General features: G+C 38.3%; 1 protein-coding gene across 19 annotated transcripts in view; it reads right to left on the bottom strand.

The window, feature by feature from the left end:
* The window catches only part of EYA1 (EYA transcriptional coactivator and phosphatase 1), a 321217-nt gene that overhangs the window by 186495 nt on the left and 114456 nt on the right, over positions 1-20266 (bottom strand). For 13 of the 19 annotated variants that reach the window (XM_070221423.1, XM_070221430.1, XM_070221427.1 and 10 more), the window contains one exon: positions 7211-7319. The exons of the other annotated variants lie outside the window; for them this stretch is intronic. Coding sequence is in view for 4 of the 13 variants with exons in the window: in XM_023648469.2 (XP_023504237.1) it covers positions 7211-7224 (14 nt within the window). In the remaining 9 variants the exon portion in view is untranslated. The remainder of the gene's footprint in view (positions 1-7210; positions 7320-20266) is intronic. 19 annotated transcript variants of the gene reach the window in all.

Genomic DNA, 20266 nt, shown 5'->3' with positions numbered 1-20266 from the left:
TAACCACTATGTACACCCCACTTCTTCGGTGCCCTTTCTTCCTTTGGGAAGAAAGGCCCCGGGCCATGGTTCATCATAAAGTTTTGGTAATTATCTCTTGCTATTCTGTCTCATGTGAATTTAATTCATTCTCCAGCCAGACGAACCCCTATTTGGGGAGAGGAAATGTCCTCCTCCCCTACAAAGCCTAGGGCTGCACCATAACTTAACACACCCAAGGAATCACCAGAAAAGTGGAAGAACTGATAGAACATGTGATGAGCTTTCAGGAAGGGCAGAAGCAGTATTGCACAGCTGGCACATGCGACGAATTGTGCTAAACCAGTACACATTGTCTACAAGTCCAAGAGTTAGTTATTGTTATATTGTACTCATCTTTCAGTCAAGAAAACTGAACTACCCAAAAAGGTAAAGTACCTCCCTCAAGGTCACTCTGGAATTAAGACACTCGTGATTCAAGCCTAGTCCTGCCACATTTCAAAGACTGAACAATTTCTACTTCATCATGATGCCAGTGATCTTCAAGGTTATACGGCAAAGTGGTCAAGTAAGTTAAGGACTGAAAGGCGTCCACGGGATTTGGAATACGAAGGCCACTGGTAATCACAACTAGAAACTCTAAGCATCTGCAATAACTGGCAAGTCAGGAAATGGAGTTTGCAAATGCATACAACTCTTGTAAAGAAGCTTGGCTATGATGATAGGAAAAAGAAAGCGAAGGGGGGCACAGGTTAGAAAGTGAGGGTGACCATGGTTGTTTGGTTGTCTGTTAAGAATTTTACAAGGTGTTCATGATTACAAGGCTAATGTATAGTTTAACACATAGACATAAAGATGGCAAAAGAAGTTTTCTGGAATCCTGATTCTGCTGATCATCTCCAGCTAACTTCAATTGCAGCTACTTAGGAATAGGAACGGCAGAGAATGCTACTACTATCCAATCTTCTAATTAATGCCACATTAAACAAACAGAAATGCAGAGCTCCTATGACATTCTATGATGCTGAAGCTCTATCACACGTTTGGAAAGAGGAAGTGAGTAGGTCTTTCTTGGCACAGCAGCTCAGGCCAGAGGAAGTATATTTTAACAAGCATGAGAATGACAGTCAAAATCAGCTTGGAAATGAATTGAATTATCTAAGTCAAGTCTTAGGCAGACTGGTCCTGATTATCGATCATCATGCTGGCAACTTCACAGCATCCAGCTAGTTCCAGGGGATGTGGGAAGCCAGCCAGTTCCTACACACAAGGCCCTGTGTAGACTAAAAGACAAAGAGCATTCGTCTTCTGGGCTCTTCTCACCCTTCCACACCAGGATGTCTGACGATCTCAAGACTTTACGAAGACAATCAAGCAAGAAAAACAACACCAACCAACAAACGAAAACAAAAAACAAAACAGGAAAGGGAGGAGAGAGAAAAACAACAGGGTTTCTCCTGCCTCCCTTGCCCTTTTTTATTGGGGGAAAAAACATTCCTGCCAGGAAACTCTGATGATCTTTTCATTCTAACAGGATGTACCATTCAGTACACAGGGCTTACTCATTTATTTTTTTCTTTAGCATTTGATCATACTATAAATATTTAAAAACATAGCAAATTGCATTTAATTATATTGTTAAATCTCTACTTTAGAGTAAAAATGTCAGAATATGTATTCTCTCTTCTGTTAATTATTAACAACAATAAAAAAAAACATAGCTCCACATTATGCAGGTTAAATGAGACCTGAAATGCATCGGAAATCCCCTTTAATGAAATGTGTTAAACAGCCTGCATATAACCACGACCACTTGGCAAGATTTCCAGAAAGTGAGTTGGCAAAGCAGATTCTGTATTACTTATGCAGCTCTTATCAAAGAGGGTCAATGTGGAATTTTCACATTCTCTTACTGGTCTTGGCTTTTTTCTCCCCATCTTTACTGAATTATAATTGACAAATAAAAATTTTTTATATTTAAGGTGTATGACTTGATGTTTTGACATCTCTGTGCATTGTCAAAGAACCACCACAATCAAGCTAACTAAGATATCCATCATCTCACATAGTTACCATTGTCTTTTCTTTTCTTTTCTTTTTGTGGTGAAAACACTTAAGATCCACCTTCTTAGTAAATTTCAAGTATACCATACAGTATTAACTAGAGTCACATTGCTATACATTAGATCTCCAAATATTATTCATCTTCAATAACTGAAACTTTGAATTTATAACTGAAATATGAATTTTAGGATTGTTTTCACTATTTCTGTAAAGAATGCCATTGGGATTCTGATAGGGGTTGCACTGAATCTGTACATCACTTTGAGTAGTATGGACATGTTAACAATATTAATTCTTCCAGTCCATGAACATGGGATACCTTTCCATTTATCTGTGTCTTATTTAATATCCTTTATCAGTGTTATCAATTTTCAGTGTACAAGTCTTTCACTTCTTTGGTTAAGTTTATTCCTAAGTAGGTTTTTCTTTTGTCACTATTGTGAATGGACTGTTTTCTTAATTTCCTTTTTTGGATAGTTCACTGTTTGTGTATAGGTATATGACTGATTTTTGAATGTTGATTTTGTATCCTTCAACTTTACTGAAGTTGTTTATTAGTCCCAGCAGTTTTTGAGTGGAGTTTTTAGGGTTTTCTACATATAGTATCATGTGATCTACGAACAGATGAGGTGTAAAGTTAGGTTATTTATTTGAGATACTTCTTTTTTAATGCGGACATTTATCATTATAAACTTCTCTCTTAGTTTTGCTTTTGCTGCATCCCACAACTTTTGATATATTGTGGGTTTTTATGTTTGTCTTGAGAAACTTTTAAAATTCCCTTTGACATCCTCTTTGACCCAATGGTCATTTAAGAGTATGTTGCTTAGTTTCCATGTACTTGTGAATTTTCGCAGTTTCTTACTGTTATCGATTTCTAGTTTTATTTTGTTATGGTCAGAAAATACACTTGGAATGATTTTGACCTTGTTAAATTTGTTAGGACTTGTAACCTATCATGCAGTCTATCCTTGAAAATGCTCTGTGTGTGCTTGAGAAGAATGTGTAGTCTTCTGCTGTTAGGTGGAAAGTTCTGTCTATGTCTGTTAGGTCCACTTGTTTTATAGTGTTGTTCAAATCAGCTGTTGTGCTTGGCTTTTGAAGGTAGAAAAATCAATATTATGAAAAAGTCCTGAAACAAAAAATACTAACACCTGGAAAAAATTGATTCCAAAAATATCTTATGGTCCACATATGAGTGACAGATTCACATTAAAATCCTTTTTGAAGCTCACTTTGGTACAAGATTCTAATCTATTGGTCTCCAGTCCTTGTAGTGCTTTTGTGCTGTCCACCAGATTCCCTCATACTATAATGCCAATAGTTCCATTTGAAATCTTGAAAATCTCTAGGTTAATATTCAGTTCTCTGCATTTCCCAATCTATCCTTCTGTTTAGCTAATTATATTTCATAATTTTTTGTAGCATTATTTAATGCATACTTTGAATGCTGCTGAATTTACCAGATGCTTTTTTTTTTTTTTGCATCTAATGATATATTCATAGTGGTTTTTTTCCTTTAAATTTTTGATGTAATGACTTATATGTTGATAGATTTCCTTATGTTAAACCATTCTTAAATTCCTGGAATAAAGCTGACTTAGTAATAATGTATTATGTTTTTAACACACTTCTAGATTTTATTTACTAATCAAATTCCTTTAAAGATTTGGAAATCTTCCATTTATAAGTGAAATTGGTCAGTTTGTCCTTTTTAAAATTTAGGTTTTGCTATTAATGTTAAGCTGTTTCATAATATGAATAGGAGAAATTACCATCTTTTTGTATGATGTAAAATAATTTTAAAGTTATTGGAATTATTCTTTCTTTAAGGACAGAGTCACCTAGTCTGCTGCCTTTTCTGTTTAATTTTTTTCTGCACCAATTTCTCTTCCTTTCCTTCTGGAACTCCAATGGCATAAATACCAGACCTTTTCCAATTGTTCCATAGATCCCTGAGGCTCCGTTAATTTTTTTCCAATCCTTTTCTTCCTATTATCAGATTGGATTATATTCATATATTTCATGTTCATTTATTCTTTCCTCTGTCATCTCTATTCTGCTATTGAACCAATATAGTATATTTTTTATTTCAGATATTTTTCTTTCAGTTTTTAAAAGTTTCTGTTTTTTATAGTTTCTGTTACATTTTTGAGAACTTCTATCTTTCTGTTCATTTCAACAGTCTTTACTTCAGCTAGCACACTTATAATAGCTTCTCTAATATCTCCAATTATTCCAATATCTCACCTTAGAGTTGGCATTTATTGATTGTCTATTTCCTTGAAAAATGGTCACATTTTCCTTATACTTTGTATGTCAGGTCATTCTGGATTCTATCTTGGACATTTTGATTATTATGGTGGGAAACTGTGGGTCCTGGGAGAATATTGAGTTTTTGATTTAGAAGACAACGAATCTGGTTAGTTTTAGACTGCAAGTTCTATCTTACCTTCTGTAGTTGTTGGTCCCAATGTCAGTTTAGGTTTCAAAGCCTTTGCTATGCTGTGTTGGTACTTAGCCATGTGAGAGGCACTCTGGGGCTAGTCTGGGAATTGGACAGTGGTTTATATAGTAGGGCAATTTGCAAAGCCTTTGCTATGTTCTTTTTGGGCTGTTGCAGGAATGCAGAGCTCGGTGTGAGCCCAGAATGTTTGCCAGTTTATACACTGAATTAGGGAGTCCCTTGTTCCAATGTTCTCCTTTCTGGGATCCCACCACAGTACATCTCTCAGGGGTCTCTTTCATCCATCCTATGGCTAAAATGATAGCTTTTCTCAGAACTGCAGGTGCAGCTCCTTGACTGGGGCCTGCCCATAAGTCAAAGTAGAAAAATTAAAGTGAGACCCAAAACAAGGGATTTTATCCCACACTTTTCAGACTCTGAGGGTCTGTTTTCTCAGTTCCTCTGGACAGAAAAGACATGGTCTCTCTGAGCTTTAGTGGTTTCCACCTTCCACTCCCACAATTCCACAGCTAAGGCTGCCGTTAGGAGAGGGAAAGATGAAAAGAGAGAAAAAAAAGAAAAAAATCCTGAAGATTTTACCTCCACGCTCTTTGGCTGACCTTGGTTCCTTTTTCTGGCTTTCTGGCCAGAAAGATCAAATTTTCCTCCATTCTTGCTTCCTGTGTCTCTGCAGCTCCAGAATCATGACTGGGGGATCACCCTCAAGTTAAAGCCATGACAGGAGAGAGAAAAAAAATGGGACTCACTCCTATATAATTTGCTTCTTAAGTTTTGACCGTCCTTTCCAATTTTCCTGCTTTTATTTATTTTTCAGAGTTCTTAGTCGCTGTTATTTGTATTTTCTCCAGTTTCCCTTGTAAACAGTGGGAGAGAAAAGCAATAGCAGGTTTACTCCATCTCAGTTGCCCTTAGAAATACTGATGTTTTTTAAAACACAGAGCTTTATTTATCTTTCTAATCTGCTTTATGGTTTTTGGTCTTTTCAGGGTTTTGGTTTCTTCTTGAGTCAATATTTTTAGTTCACATTTTGCTAGAAGATCACTTATTTCTTCCAAATTTTCAAATATATTGCTGTAGATCTACCAAAATAAAAACTGTTTTCTTAAGTCTCTCTCTTCCATACACATGGTTATATCTCCTCATTATTAATGTGGCATATCTTTGTTGTAACTCCCTTTTCAAAAAATCAGGCATAGCAAAGTTTCTCTATTTTTATATTATTCAGTTTTTTTTTAAGGAAGATTAGCCCAGAGCTAACTACTGCCAATCCTCCTCTTTTTGCTGAGGAAGACTGGCCCTGAGCTAACATCCATGCCCATCTTCCTCTACTTTATACATGGGACGTCTACCACAGCATGGCTTTTGGCAAACAGTACCATGTCTGCACCAGGGATCCGAACCAGTGAACCCCGGGCCGCCAAGAAGCGGAACATGGGAACTTAACCACTGTGCCACCAGGCCAGCCCCAGTTTTTATTTTTAAGATTGGCACCTGAGCTAACCACTGTTGCCAGTCTTCTTCTTCTTTTTTTTTTTCTCTGCTTTTTCCCCCCAAATCCCCCCAGTGCATAGTTGTATATATTTTAGTTGTGGGTTCTTGTAGTTGTGGCATGTGGGCCACTGCCTCAACGTGGCTGGATGAGTGGTGCCATGTCCACGCCCAGGATCCGAACCAGGGAAACCCTGGGCCACCGAAGCAGAGTGCAAGAACTTAATCACTCAGCCACAGGGCCAGCCCCCTATATTATTCAGTTTTATTCTTTTTATTTCTTTATTAATTATGATCACCCCAATATGTTTTATTTTGTTAGCTTCTCATTACTACGACTGAATAATTTATTTTCATACTTTTTTCAGAATAAAATCATTTAAAGCTATAAATTTCCCTCTGAAACCTATTAGCATATGCATAAGAGCATATGACACAGGTTTTGCTATAAAGCATTCTATAGTATGGTGGCCAAAAGTGTAGGTTCTTTGAATTGCAACTTTTGTCCTTTCTTGTACTCCCTTGGGCGGGTTACTTAACCTTTTTATGCCTCAGTTTCTTCATCTGTCAAAAGGGAATAATAATATATATAACTCCTAAGATTATTCTAAAGGTTGATATCCTCTCTGTAAAAGGGCTCAGAAACTATGCTTGGCATTGAGTAAGTATTCAATAAATGTTTGTTGTCGTTGTTCTCACTACTATTTCTTTCTGAATAACCTTTACTTTCAATTTTATTTCCTCTTTGAGTTACTGGTTATTTAAAAATGAATTTCTTAATTTCTAATACTTGAGTTTTTTGGTCTTCTCTTAATTATTTATATCTAATTTTATTAGCTAATGATCAGATGTTGCAACAGGGAAAACCTAATTATTTTACTTTGTTAAAGTTTTCTTTGTGTCAAATATATGATAACATTTTGTAAGCATTCCATGAAAATGAAAAAGGTAAAAAGGCTTATATAAATGTATATGTTCTATTATTTCATGCTTGTAGACTTTATAATTCACATGATCTATTTGCTTATTATTTTTATTTACTAGACTTGTCAAATTCTGAAGGAAGTTTATTAAAGTCTTCCATTGTAATTGGGTTTCAATAAACATCTTATATTTCTAGAATTTTTTTCCTTATATATTTGAATACTATGTCACATGAGCACCTTTGATTAATTACATCTCTGAGGTATGGCAAAATATCTAAAAATTTACCTTATAACTTCCATCTATTTTTGTCCTATGTCATGAGCTTCTTCTCCCACTTGATCTTTCAAACCACTGATCAGGTACCTAGAAGTGGCCATTTTCTTTTTCAGTTTACCTATTTAAGAAAAAAATTGATAATAATGGCTTTGAGTTCCAGAAAGTCTTTTCTATGCTCCAAATGCAACTCTGATATTCTTGCTTTTTTCATTAAAGTTCTCCCTCATTGGAATCCACCTGTTATAGATTTCAATTTGCTGGTCTTCCCTCAGTTTCCCGAGGCCCACTTAAATGAATTATAGTTTTTCTTTGCCTATGGTTTTTGTTTTCCCTCCGCATCCACACGAGCCAGGAGATTAAGGTCTCTCAAGTAGAGACAGATGAGTGAACAATGGCTGCCAGTGATGTTTATGTTCTTGAGGGCTGTCCCATCACTGGTCCCCTGGTAAGCACTGAGAGATAGATAGTCTCTGCTCCCAGGATGGCCTGTACACGTAATGGTCTTTTCCCCAATCTCAGGAGCTGTGGGTTATTCTGCCCCCCAGTGTAGGTTCCCTCCGCATTCTGCAGAGTTGGTAGGGCTGGGCCATCTGAGAATCATATGCAGCCGACGGGTGGGCTAGTACCTGAGTTCCCTCAGGGAACCACATTTATGATCTCCGTCCCCAGACCTCTATGACAGGCAAGCTCTTCCTCTGCCATTGGTACCCTCGCTTTCTCTCGGATTCAAGAAAATGAAGCCCAGGGTTTACTAGCAATAACAAGCTGAAAATGGACAGTGGGAGAAATCTCTGGTTGAAATAAAAAATTTCACCCAAAACAGCAACAAAGATGACAAGATACCAAAGAACAAATTTAACAAGAAAGGTATAGGGGCTTTACAAAGAAAACAATAAACTATCATCAAATGTTATAGACTCAAACACATGAATAAATATAAAATATAGCATGTTCAAAGTATGAGGGCTTCATAATCTAAAATTATAAAAATTTTTAAATATTAACATATGTAATAATGTAATTCAAATAAAAGTGTCTCAAATGGAGGTGATGAATGGGGTAAAATTATACGAAAATTTTACATGTCCAAGAACATCCCTCAAAATTTTGAATTGAAGACTGAGGTAAGACTAGATTTTCCAAATAATAAAAGTTAATATAAGATTACTCTAATTAAAACAGTGAGCTTTTGGTATATGAATACACACAGAAATTAGTGCAACAGAAAAAGAAGACCAAAAATAAATTCAAGTATAAATGGATATTAATTTACGACAAAGGTGGCATTTCAATTCAGCGGCGAAAGTACAGTTCATGTAATAAACAGCGCAAGCATAATTGGCTAGAAAAAAAACAAAGTAAAATTTTGCTTGTACACTCTACAAAAATTAATCCCAGATGGATTAACAATTCAAGCATAAATGATTAAAAAATATAAAAAAGAAAATTAAGATACCATTTGTACAAGCTTCGAGTGGGTGAGATTTTCCTAGGCAAAACAGGAAACCCAAAGTTATAAAGTAAAAGATTAACATAATTGGCTACATAAAGGTTTTAAACTATTGTATGGCAAAAGACGGCATAACCGAAGTCAGAGAAGAGAGGCTGGGAAAATATTTGACAGAAATTGGGTTAATAATCGTAAACAAGCGAAACTCCATATATTGATTAGAAAAAGACAAGCAACCAAAGAGAAAATTGTTCAAAGAATATGAGCAGGCAGTTGTTAGAGGAGGGAATCCAAATGGCCAATAAACACATGAAAAGAAATACATCATCACTGGTGAACCAAAGAAACTGACAAAACAAGTGTGCAAGGGGTAACAGGCAGTGCTGGTGGGAGTTGTGAAGAAATGGAAATTCACATATGATGCTGGTGGGAGTGAAAAATGCCACAACATCTTGGAAATGTAAACTGGTAGTCTTTATTAAAACAAGTTTTAGAGTTTGCATATGCTGTGGCCAGCAATTCCACTTTTGAGGATGTATCTAATTGAAAAGAAAAGGAACCACTACATAAGGGACGTTCACAGCATCATTTTGGTAATGGCAAAAATGGAATCTATGTGATCACCTACCAGTACAGACATAAATGGGTAAATTGTGGGTGCTGCTGCTTCTACAACAAATAAGGTAGAGCCCTATCTACAAATCTGAAGGGATATCTATTTTCAAGTAAAAAAGCAAATTACAGAGTAATGTGTATCCTATGACACTATTTTTGAAAACAAAAATGAAACATTATAAATAATATATAAGTTTGGAAAAGGATGGAGAAAGTTATGAAAGTATACACCCCAGGCTGTTTGCATTGGTCACTTCAAGAGGATGGGAAAGGAAGAGGGTGGATGAAAGGTTATTCACTCTTTAAACATGTTTAGATTGTTTCACTTCGTAAATTGCATACTTGATTTTCGTGACTTTAGAAAGCATTGGATCCGGCCATTTGTGACAACATGGATGGTCCTTGAGGGTATTATGCTGAGTGAAATTAGTCAGAGGGAGAAAGTCAAATACCGTATGATCTCACTCATAAGTAGAAGATAAAAACAACGACAAACACACAAATAGCAATAGAGATTGGATTGGTGGTTACCATAGGGGAAGTGGGGGCAAGAGGGGTGATTAGCCTCACATGTGAGGGGATGGACTGTAATGAGTTTTTGGGTGGTGAACATGATGTAACCTACACAGAATTTGAAATATATTACAATGTACATCGAAAGCTATATAATGTTATAATCCAATGTTACTGCAATTAAAAAAGTAAAAAGTTAAAAAAAAAGAAAAAGAAAAAAGGCATTAGAAACACTTAAAAAAATAATTGTGCTCATTTAGGGAAGCAATTGTTGTAAGTCAATTTGACTACAGCACAGTGACTGGGAAAGAAAGAAGTGCTGTGAAGTCAGATTGAAGATGGCGGCAGAGTCCAGATTATCAAGGACTAACGTACTTCAGCTCTATTCAGGAATCCCTTGTGTTTAAGAAAGAAGGTAATCTAATAAGAAATGTACATGAGGGGCTGGCCTGGTGGCGCAGCGGTTAAGTTCGCATGTTCCAGTTCGGCTGCCTGGGGTTTGCGGGTTTGGATCCCTGGAGTGGACATGGCACCGCTTGGCAAAAGCCATGTTGTGGTAGGCCTCCCACGTATAAAGCAGAGGAAGATGGGCACAGATGTTAGCTCAGGGCCAGTCTTCCTCAGCAAAAAGAGGAGGATTGGCAGTAGTTAGCTCAGGGCTAATCCTCCTCCTCAAAAAAAAAGAAAATGTACACGAAAAAAAGCAGTAACATTTCAGAATAGGAGTAGAAGATTTTGGAGGCGTCCATATCACAGAGTTATTAATAAGTCTCAGCAAGGAGAGGAAACAGAAATGGCAATAGTGTTTTTCAAATCACTGGTCACAATCTATTAATGGTCCTTGAAAAGACTTGAATGGCTTGCTATTAACATTTCTGAAAAATAAAACAGAATATACACCATCAGAGGGCATCACCCCTAATAAGGGTAAGTAATACTCCATGAATTTCTTTTCAGGCATATAGATATTCACACACACAAATGTGTTTGCACCCGATTGTGAAGAAAAAATATTTCCAACTGTGCATTTCAGTCAAAAAAGCTTAAAAGTCACTGCTTTTAGAAGCAGAACTGACAGAACATATCAACTGATAGATGGCAAAGTAAAGGAAGAGAGAATTAAATGATGTTAAGGTTCAGAAGGTTCTAAAACGAAAGGATAATACACTTCATCTGAGTTTACATACCCACAGCCACCTCCAGGACTCCATGTCTTAAGTTAAAGTCTACTCTGAGATTCCTGAATAAAATTAGGATCCAGGCCAATTCTTACAAATAAGAGCAGTATATAGGTGCCAACATGGGATCAGACAAGGCATTCCGGGAAGGCAAATGGCCCTAATTAGGCCCCCTCTTCCAGGACCTGGTATTCTATCATTATTACTTTACCTTTTCTGAATCATTGTCCATTCCAGGTCAGTTCTTTTTTCTTTTTTTAAACAAAAGATTCCATTTAGAACACTGGTTCCTTAAGCTATCCCCACTCTCACCTCTCCTCTCCTCTCCAACCCTTTTCTGGGTAACTCTCTCTTCAACCCACAGAATGTGGGTCAGTCATAATTAAGGACTGGACCCCTCCCCTCCTTGGAGCCACTCATGTTCCCAGTAGAGACGCCTACAAAATTGTTACTAACATTTCATTCCCCTACTGGCTCACATGGTGGTCTCTCTCTTCTAACACATAAGCACATACAGCCCCTGAAGGTAGGATAAGTTTTGTTTGTTTGTTTCTTAATTTATCTGTATTTCCCCGGCACCCAGCACTATGTCTGGTACACAGCGGGCAAAACTATTGGAATGGGTGAACAAAGGAATTCATGCTAAGCCACTCACTAACTTCTAACTCTTTCCTTATTTTACAAGCCTTTGCTTCATAACTGTCCATCTTTCCTGTATCTTATACTTCTTTCATCTGGATCTTTCCCCTTATTATTCAATAAGCATGTACAAACTTTCCATATACCCTTTACCAAAAAAAAAATGAAGAAGAACAAAACTTTCCTCAAATGTTTAAGCTGCTTCCTGCCTTCTTATCACAGCCAAGCTTTCTGGAAAACTAGTCAAATTTTGCTACACCCCCCACCTTCTCAACTTGCATTCACTCCTCAACTCTTAAAATATGACTTCCCCTGATAAAACCTTTAGATCCAACTACAATTTATAGGAAATACAGATGACAGAGGAACATATTAAAATACACACAGGGATGCAATAAGTAAAATCCAGACTGTGGCTAACTCTGCAGAACAAATGACTCAATTTCTTTAACGACTAATAGCCATAAACGGAGAGAGAGAGAGAGATGGAAGTAAACACAGATTTAAAAAATATTAAACAATAGCGATTCATGGACCTTTTTTGATTCAAACGAACTTTTAAAAAGCAATTTATGCAAAATTGTGGAAAAGGGCAAATATAAATTAGCATTAACTGGCTAATTGATGATAGAAAGAAATTATTATTCATTGATTTTAGGTTCAATGATGGTGTGATAAGCGTATATTTTTACAATGATCTTATCTTCTAGTGATTCATGCTGAAATATTTATGGATGAAATGATAGAATGTCTGAAATTTGTTCCAAAACAATACAGGAGGAAGGTGGCTGGAGGCTTATACAAAACAAGGCCACGAGTTGATCATTATTAAATGTGAGTAACGGATACATGGGGGTTATCATGTTATATTTGAAATAGTCCATAATGAAAAGTTTAAAAGAAGAACAGCTTCCATTTCCAACATCCTATTTAAACTACTTTGGGCATAGTCACCAATGACCAAAGTGGCCAACTTCATGGGCGTCTTCTCAAGTCATTGTCATGATCCCTGTTGCACCTGACACTGTTACCTATCCCTATGTCTTGGCAGTCTCACACTTGATTTCAAAATCACTTCTCTCCCAATTCTCTACCCTCCACTCTGCTGATCACAAAGCCTAGTAGAAATACCTCTTGGGGACCTGTGCTAGTGTAGAGGATTCCAGGACTGAATTAGAGAGGGTGAGAGGGGCTTGTGTGAGGCAGCAGGGTCAGGCTGAGAAAATAGAATCATAATCCAAAGTCAGCGTCATGAGTAAAAGAGCTGTAGTTTAATTTTACAGGATGAGAGAAGGAGCAAAATGGAAAGATGGTGCAAAGGTAGTAGTCTGGAGGTTCAGAAGCAGAACAGAATCAAAGATGAGCAAAAAGTCAAAGAGATTGACTTAAAATGTCAATAAAAGCATATTCTGAAACTCCCTTCTCAGGAGTCTCCAGCACCTGTATGCCGGTGGTGATGACAGCCCAGGTGCCACCCTGGGCCAGGAGCCCACCTCCCTGATACGAACTGCTCAACCTCCTGCACTAGCAACTCCAACTGCCCCTGCATATTCAGGAAGTATCTGAGCACCTTCCATATGCTCAGTATATTATCCTAGATCTGCTTCTCATTTCACTTCACCAATTGTTCTTAGCCTGTTTTGGGTCATGAACTCCTATGGGGATCCAATGAAAGGCACGAACCATTTCCCCAGGATAAAATGCCCATAAACACCTATGCACAAAATTTGGCATGCCATTTATTTTATTGCAATGGAAGTTGACTTCCAATATGCAGACTAGAAAACAATCTTCGTGTCACAAATAAAAAATAGCCATTTTTAATTGTAAAAAAAAAGGAAAAATGCATATCGTATATGCAAAATAAAAAGTAACCTAATTGCGTTCAAAAGTCAATCTCAACGCTGTTGTTTAGCTTGAAAGCAATGCTGTCATCGCGGATTGATTCATGATTCCGTATGTTTGTGTCATCTTTGGATACTCAGTCAACTTTGATCTCCATCTAGCTAATAACTGGTGCTAAAAATCTTCCTCCTAAAGGTATGAAGCAAAAACGGAATTATTTTGTTTTGTTCACTCTATTAGTTGAGGGTGTCACAAGTTGGGTCTCCTAGAAAGTAGATTCTAGGACAATTAGCACTCAGCATGTTAATTAGGCAGTGGTGTTGGGATCCACACTGTGTAAGGATAGGGAGGAAAGTAAGAGGTGAAGAGACAAAGCTTTCCTGCAAGACAGTCTCCAGGAAGGCCTAGGTCGCTCCAAGGGGAAGGCCCCTCAGAGGCATCCTGAGACGAGGCTAGAGCCAGGCCACCATACTCGCATGTCATTTAGTCCTTGGATGCAGGCTGCCCCAGGAAAGGTGTGCCCTTGGGCGAGGCTGTGCTTTTCAGTCAAGGCAATTCCCGAAGCAAGCTGACAGCTGAGCAGCATCTTCAAGCAGCACTCACAGCGGCAATGCCAGCAGGTGGGGAATAAGTCCTTCCTTCCTGAAGGGGGATCTGGGCAACACATGATGGTGTTCACTATAGGAGGCTTCTATCAAGAGACACCAGAACCCTCTATGCCTCCTTGACCTGAATTCTTGACCCACCATTTCCTGTATGCCCAAGTGTACACTGTCACCTTCAACAAGGTTTGCAGTCTTTCTCATTTTGACGCCAGAGAAATGGCTAGAGCTTTCTCACTCTTGTCTCCAGCCTACAGACACACTTTCCCAGCATGAAAAATTTCACATTAAAATCCACCTGCAATGCCCTCTCCCAGAAAAGCTGGTGAGCCAAAACAGTGTCCTCAGCCCATGTCGTAAGAGGTCCTTCAGATTCTTGAATAAACCTCCAACACAGATGTCAAATTTTTCCACAAAGTGAAGCTGTGTCGAAATTCTGTCTAGTCAAATACTTTTGGCTTCCCTTTTCACGCAGAGAAAATGAAATGTCCATTTGATGGCTAAGTGCTTTAGAGCTGCCTTCATCTCTGGAATATCTGTGAACGTCAGGTATTCAGGTATTTAGAAGAAGCAGAGAAAACCCTTATATCATTTTTCCATTTATGAGCTAAGCTTCTAGAAAAGGTAGTGATTTGACTCTGTAGCTCTAATCGAGTTCATGACTCTCAGGTCAGATGATTATTTGGAAATTCCTCTCCAATAAGACAAAATCTGAGATGTTCTGGAGCATTGCAGAGACTCCATTTATTCGTAGAAGAGCAATATTTTTTAATCACCAAAAACTTAGAAAATAGGAATTCTTTTTTGATGGCATCAGTATGCACACAGCAGAAGAAAACCAAAGACGTTGCATGCTCTGAGAGGTGTCAGCAGTTTTATCAGTGGCACTCTGGAGGGAATTAGAGAATTATCAGTGATTCTTTAGTAGATGACATCCTTTGACAGAGGGATCACTTCAGTTTTCTTCCTCTGCTTCTTTGACCATTTCCGGAGCACTTAAAGTTGTCACTAATTTTTAGTCCTTTTCTTTGGATACAAGGCAATCAACCTTATGATAACAACAACAAAGTTAATAATTATTGAGGACCTTCCATATGCCACATACAATTCTAAGTGTTTTACTTGTATTATCTCAATTAATTCTCATGATAACTCAATGGAGTAAGTACTACTATGAGTCCCATTTTACAGATTCATTTTTACAGATGAGAAAATTGACACCAAATGATGCTAAACAGCTAGCCTAAACTCACATGCCTAGCAAGTGGGAAGCTTGGATTCAAATACACACTGCTGCTCCACTCCAGAGTCTGCCTAAGCTTTTAGCTACATTGCACAGTATTTCAAGCTTCTTGTGGGGACAAATGCTAGTTTGGGAGTCAACCCAACATCTTCAAATTGAGCCTCCATCTTATCAAAGAACTCTCCCTTGCCTGGTATGCTTGCAGGGCGACACACACAAGCTGCTTCTTCAGCTTCATTGGTTTCATGCTTCCATAGTCAGGACGTGGCCACAAAGAAGGCTTGGGGTCGCTTGCCACATGTTGAGCAAACCAAAGTAGAGCCAAGAGAGCTGAGCCCTGTCTTCCTTTCATTGACATTTTTCAGTTAAAGCCAGAGCCAACATAAAAAAGACAAATTTCTAGGATCATAACAGCAGGATCTTTTATTTAATCTCTACATATAGGAAACTATTCTCGATATCACAGTGTGGGGATAATGAGAAATACACATTGCTTAAGTATGTACATTTTATACCTGTCCAGAGTGTGTCTTATTCTTTGCTTGCTCCCTCCACCCTCCAGATCCATTTTCTGCTCTCCTGCACTCTCTCTTTTCTCAGCAGGCTAATCTCTACAGACTGCATCACCCAGGCTCCCATGCCAACAGGCTTCAACAGGACTCGGCGAATAGGAAGCACCGGAGGTTGGTCAGAGGCCTAGAGGAGAGAGAGGTAGGGGTATTTCTCCCTTGCTCCCTCCTGCTTTGTGCTGTGGTTCTGCCAGGGGCCGCCTCCCTCCAGGACTGCAGCTCCTCCTCTGCAGTCACTCTCCATGGCACCAGCACTCTTTGGACATCCCAGTGTTGCCAGCTCTTGATGCCTCACCATTCTTTGTTGGTTCCCTTAACCTACATCTGTGTAAACAGTTCCTTTGTTAAATACCCTTTAGTTGTATCACCTGAGTGGAATTCTGTCTTCTGCTGGGACCCTAGCTGACCCAGAGTAAAGGAGTACAATTCTATTCTAACTGAAATATTTCAGACATAAAAGAAAACTAAATAACTTTTTAAATAAGAGGAAGAAAATAGTCATTTGGGAGGCCTAATTCATAACCCCCTTGAAGCCCACCTTTTTTCTCCCCAAAGTCCCGGGACATAGTTGTGTATCCTACTTGTGAGTCCTTCTAGTTCTTCTATGTGGGATGTCACCACAGCATGGCTTGATGAGCAGTGTGTAGGTCCACCCCAGGATCCCAACCAGCAAATCCATGTTGCTGAAGCGGAATGTGCAAACTTAACCACTTGGCCACAGAGCTGACCCCAAAGCCCACTTTATGAGGTTAAAACTCCTCCTCCATATGATATTCCTCGGTGATCCTCATCCATTCTCATAATTTCAAGTATTATCTGTAATTCTGTACTCAAAGTGTGGTCCTTGGACTGGCAGCCAAGATCTCATCTGAGATCTTGTTAGAAATCCTGTATCTCAGGTCCACTCTAGACCTACTGAATTAGTATCTGTATTTTAAAATGTCCCCGGTTATTCACAGTCACATAAAAATTTGGAAAACACTAGACAAGCATGATGAGTCCAAATTTTATATCTTTAGTCCAGTGGTTCTCATGGGGGGCAATTTTTGCAAGCCTTACAGTCATTTGTTAACGTTTGGAGACATTTCTGGCTGTCGTAACTGGGAAGTGCTATTGGCGTCTAGGGGGTAGACATCAGGGATGCTGCTAAACATTCTACAGTGGACCAGACAGCCCTGACAACAAAGAATTATCCAGCCCAAAATGTCAATAATGCCAAGGTTCAGAAACCCCACTTCATCACTATCTCTTAAGGCCCTGACCCATATTTTGGATGGTCTAAAAGATATATCTCTGTCTCGATATCTAGAGAGAACTCAAATCACATTCTTTTTCCAATCACCATCATCATTCCCAGACCTAAGTCAGCCTCTAAGCCTGTACCACTACTCTCCTAAGTTAGAAAATTGGAATGCCTCCCTTATCCTCACTCAATTGCTCATAAAATCTTGTCACTTCTACCTCCTCTGATACCACCTTCACGCACAGCTCCATCATTCTTGCCTCACCTAATTCAGGGGCCTTTTTGCTAGATTCTCTGCCTCTTAGCTCTCACCAGGCAAGTCCACTCCTCACAATGATACCCAAGTAACTTTCCTAAGGACAAATGTGATCCTCATTTTCCCACCCAAAAAGTTATCCTAGTCCCCAACCCTTAGTGTTGAAGTTGCAAAATGGGACCCTCTGGATATGATTAATTTGGTTCACATGGTGCTTTTAAAGTTGGTAAGTTTCACATAAAATTCCTCTTTTTCAGCTTCTCTGAAATAATTAGATAATGGATCCACCCTGAGCCCAGAGGCTCAGGTAAACTGCTTCGGCTACTTTCTTTTGATGGGTCATAGATCTTCAGTTTTCCCACAGTTCCCATCATACCTGAATCCAAGTTTTGCCTTGACCCCATAAGCACTTTGGCTTACAGAATAGTATCTAAGGGCCTTCAATTCAACCTTTAATTCTGGTGACACAAACTGGTCCTAATTTACTTCTCCATCTCCTCCTGCCCCGCCCCCACACAAAACAGCTATATAAAAAACCACACTGTTAGGAATATTCAAATATATAAATTATCTCAGAAAGTTAGATAAATTATTTTCTTTCATTTATTTGGCAATTATTCATTGAATACACTATTATATGCCAGGCATTGTTCTAGGCATAGGAGGGAGAGAAGAAAGCAGGATGCAAAGACAAAGCTCCTCCTCTCATGAAATTCATCTTCTGCTAGGTGAGGCAGAAATAAACAAATATCTGTGTCAGCAGGTGATGTGCGCCACGAAGGAAAACGAAGCCGGGATGAGGATAAAGAGCAAAGGTGGAGGTGGGGGAGGTGCTGTCTCATACAGGGTGTCCGAAGGGCCTCTCTGATAAGATAATGTCAGGCAGAGGGCTAACGCGCATAGGAAGGTGGGCTGCGGAGATGGCTGGGGAGAGCAGGTGGGAAGGTCCCAAGGTCCCAATATGCTTCAGATATCCAAGCATCTGCAAGATCATTGCTGCTGGAGGGAAGCAAGCAAAGGAAAGAGAGGTGGGAAATGGGACCAGAGAACCAGTGAGGGAATCAGATTATGTGGTACTTTGTAGGCATAATGGAGACTTTTTATTTTACCCGGAGTGAAATAAAGAACCATTGGATGGTTTTGAGCAGGTCATGGCATAATAACTCATTTTAAAAGGATCCCTGGAGCCGGCCCAGTGGCACAGCAGTTAAGTTTGCACGTTCCGCTTCTCAGTGGCCCGGGGTTCGCTGGTTCGGATCCCGGGTGCGGACATGGCACAGCTTGGCACACCAATCTGTGGCAGGAGTCCCACATATAAAGTAGAGGAAGATGGGCATGGATGTTAGCTCAGGCCAGGCTTCCTCAGCAAAAAAGAGGAGGATTGGCAGTAGCTAGCTCAGGGCTAACCTTCCTCAAAAAAAAAAAAAAAGGATCCCTGTAGCTGTTCTGCAGAAAACAAACTTTCGAATGAACGGCAAGGGTAGAAGCAGGGAGGCCAATTAGGGAGCTATTACGATAGTCCATCATATTATTAAAATATAATATACACATATTTTTGACATCAATAGCATATATAATTTTTAAATCATATACTCCCTACCACCTTGACTTAAGATATAGCACAAATCACACCAGAAGAATAATTAATTACTCATTGATGAGATTTCATAGGAGAACCTATGCCATGAACTGACATTTCTCATCATAGCATTCACTAAAAACTCACTCCATTGTAAAAAAATATTTTGCCTTTTAGATACTCAATTTTCTTTTCATAAAGATTGTCAAAATGATATCATGTCTCAGATTTGCTTCAGTTGGTAGGGGAGGAGGAGAAAGGTGACAGTTGAAATAAGATGGGTGATGACTTGAAAATTGTTGAAGCTGGAAGATGGTTACCTGAGTGGTTCATTATACTATTTTATTTTTGTACATTCTGAAATTTTCCATAAAAGTTTTTTAAATCGGCATTTAAGAATTACTAATTTTAACATTTTAATATAAGATTGTTCAAAAACTATGTGATTTGAATGCATACTTTACTAGTTCCATAATTATTCCTGTATATAAAATTTAAGATATATTTGGTAAGTGCACAATAATATAAAAATCCTCTAAGATGGACTACAAGCTATATTAGGAGGATTTACAAAAACTGCAAGTCTAGAACACTAAAATATCTGACAGCGATTCTATTTTTCATACATAGTAATTTTAATTCTTATCATAGTAGCTTTTAAGAGAGCTAAATACTTACTCCCATTAAGCCCTGCTAGATATAGTATCCCAAATGTGCTTAATAAATTGCACCTTCCTTGAAAAGAAAAGGTGATGGATTGAAAAATGTTTAGCTCAACCATGCATAATTGATAGGTTCCCTAGTGCAAATAAGTGTCTAATAAATAATTAAATTTAATCTCATTATAAGAGTTTTCATAATGGGATAATTTAATTAAAAGAAAGCCAAAAGGGTTTCTAAGGGTTGAAAGATGCTAATGTTGCTATATTTGGCTAATGGTCTGGGGATACTCTAGTGAAGAAAGCAATTCACATGGGTGCATGCATTATTTAATGAATCCCTCTGAGATGGAAGAAAGGACAGATCAATGATAACTTGTCATTTTATCATTGCTTACAAAGCACATTTAAACAACCTAGGATATGTTAAAGGTAGAAAACATGCAAAAAATTCACAATTCTTTTAAAAGACTAAGTAGCTGCATTCATAATATTACACTGGAAGTTTTTATTAAAATACACATTCCCTATACACCATTATTTTGACTTTTTATCAATCAGTAAAATAAAAATAAATAAAGTCTCAAAAGCTGCTGTACAGTCAGGTCAGATCTGGCTCTAAGTGAAAGTAATAATGGATACAGCATGTATATCTGATACTAAAAAATTGATAG

This window comes from Equus caballus, chromosome 9 (assembly GCF_041296265.1).
Source record: "Equus caballus isolate H_3958 breed thoroughbred chromosome 9, TB-T2T, whole genome shotgun sequence".
NCBI lineage: Eukaryota > Metazoa > Chordata > Mammalia > Perissodactyla > Equidae > Equus > Equus caballus.
The sequence above is the reverse complement of the archived record's forward strand: the minus strand, read 5'-3'. Positions and strand labels throughout refer to the sequence as shown.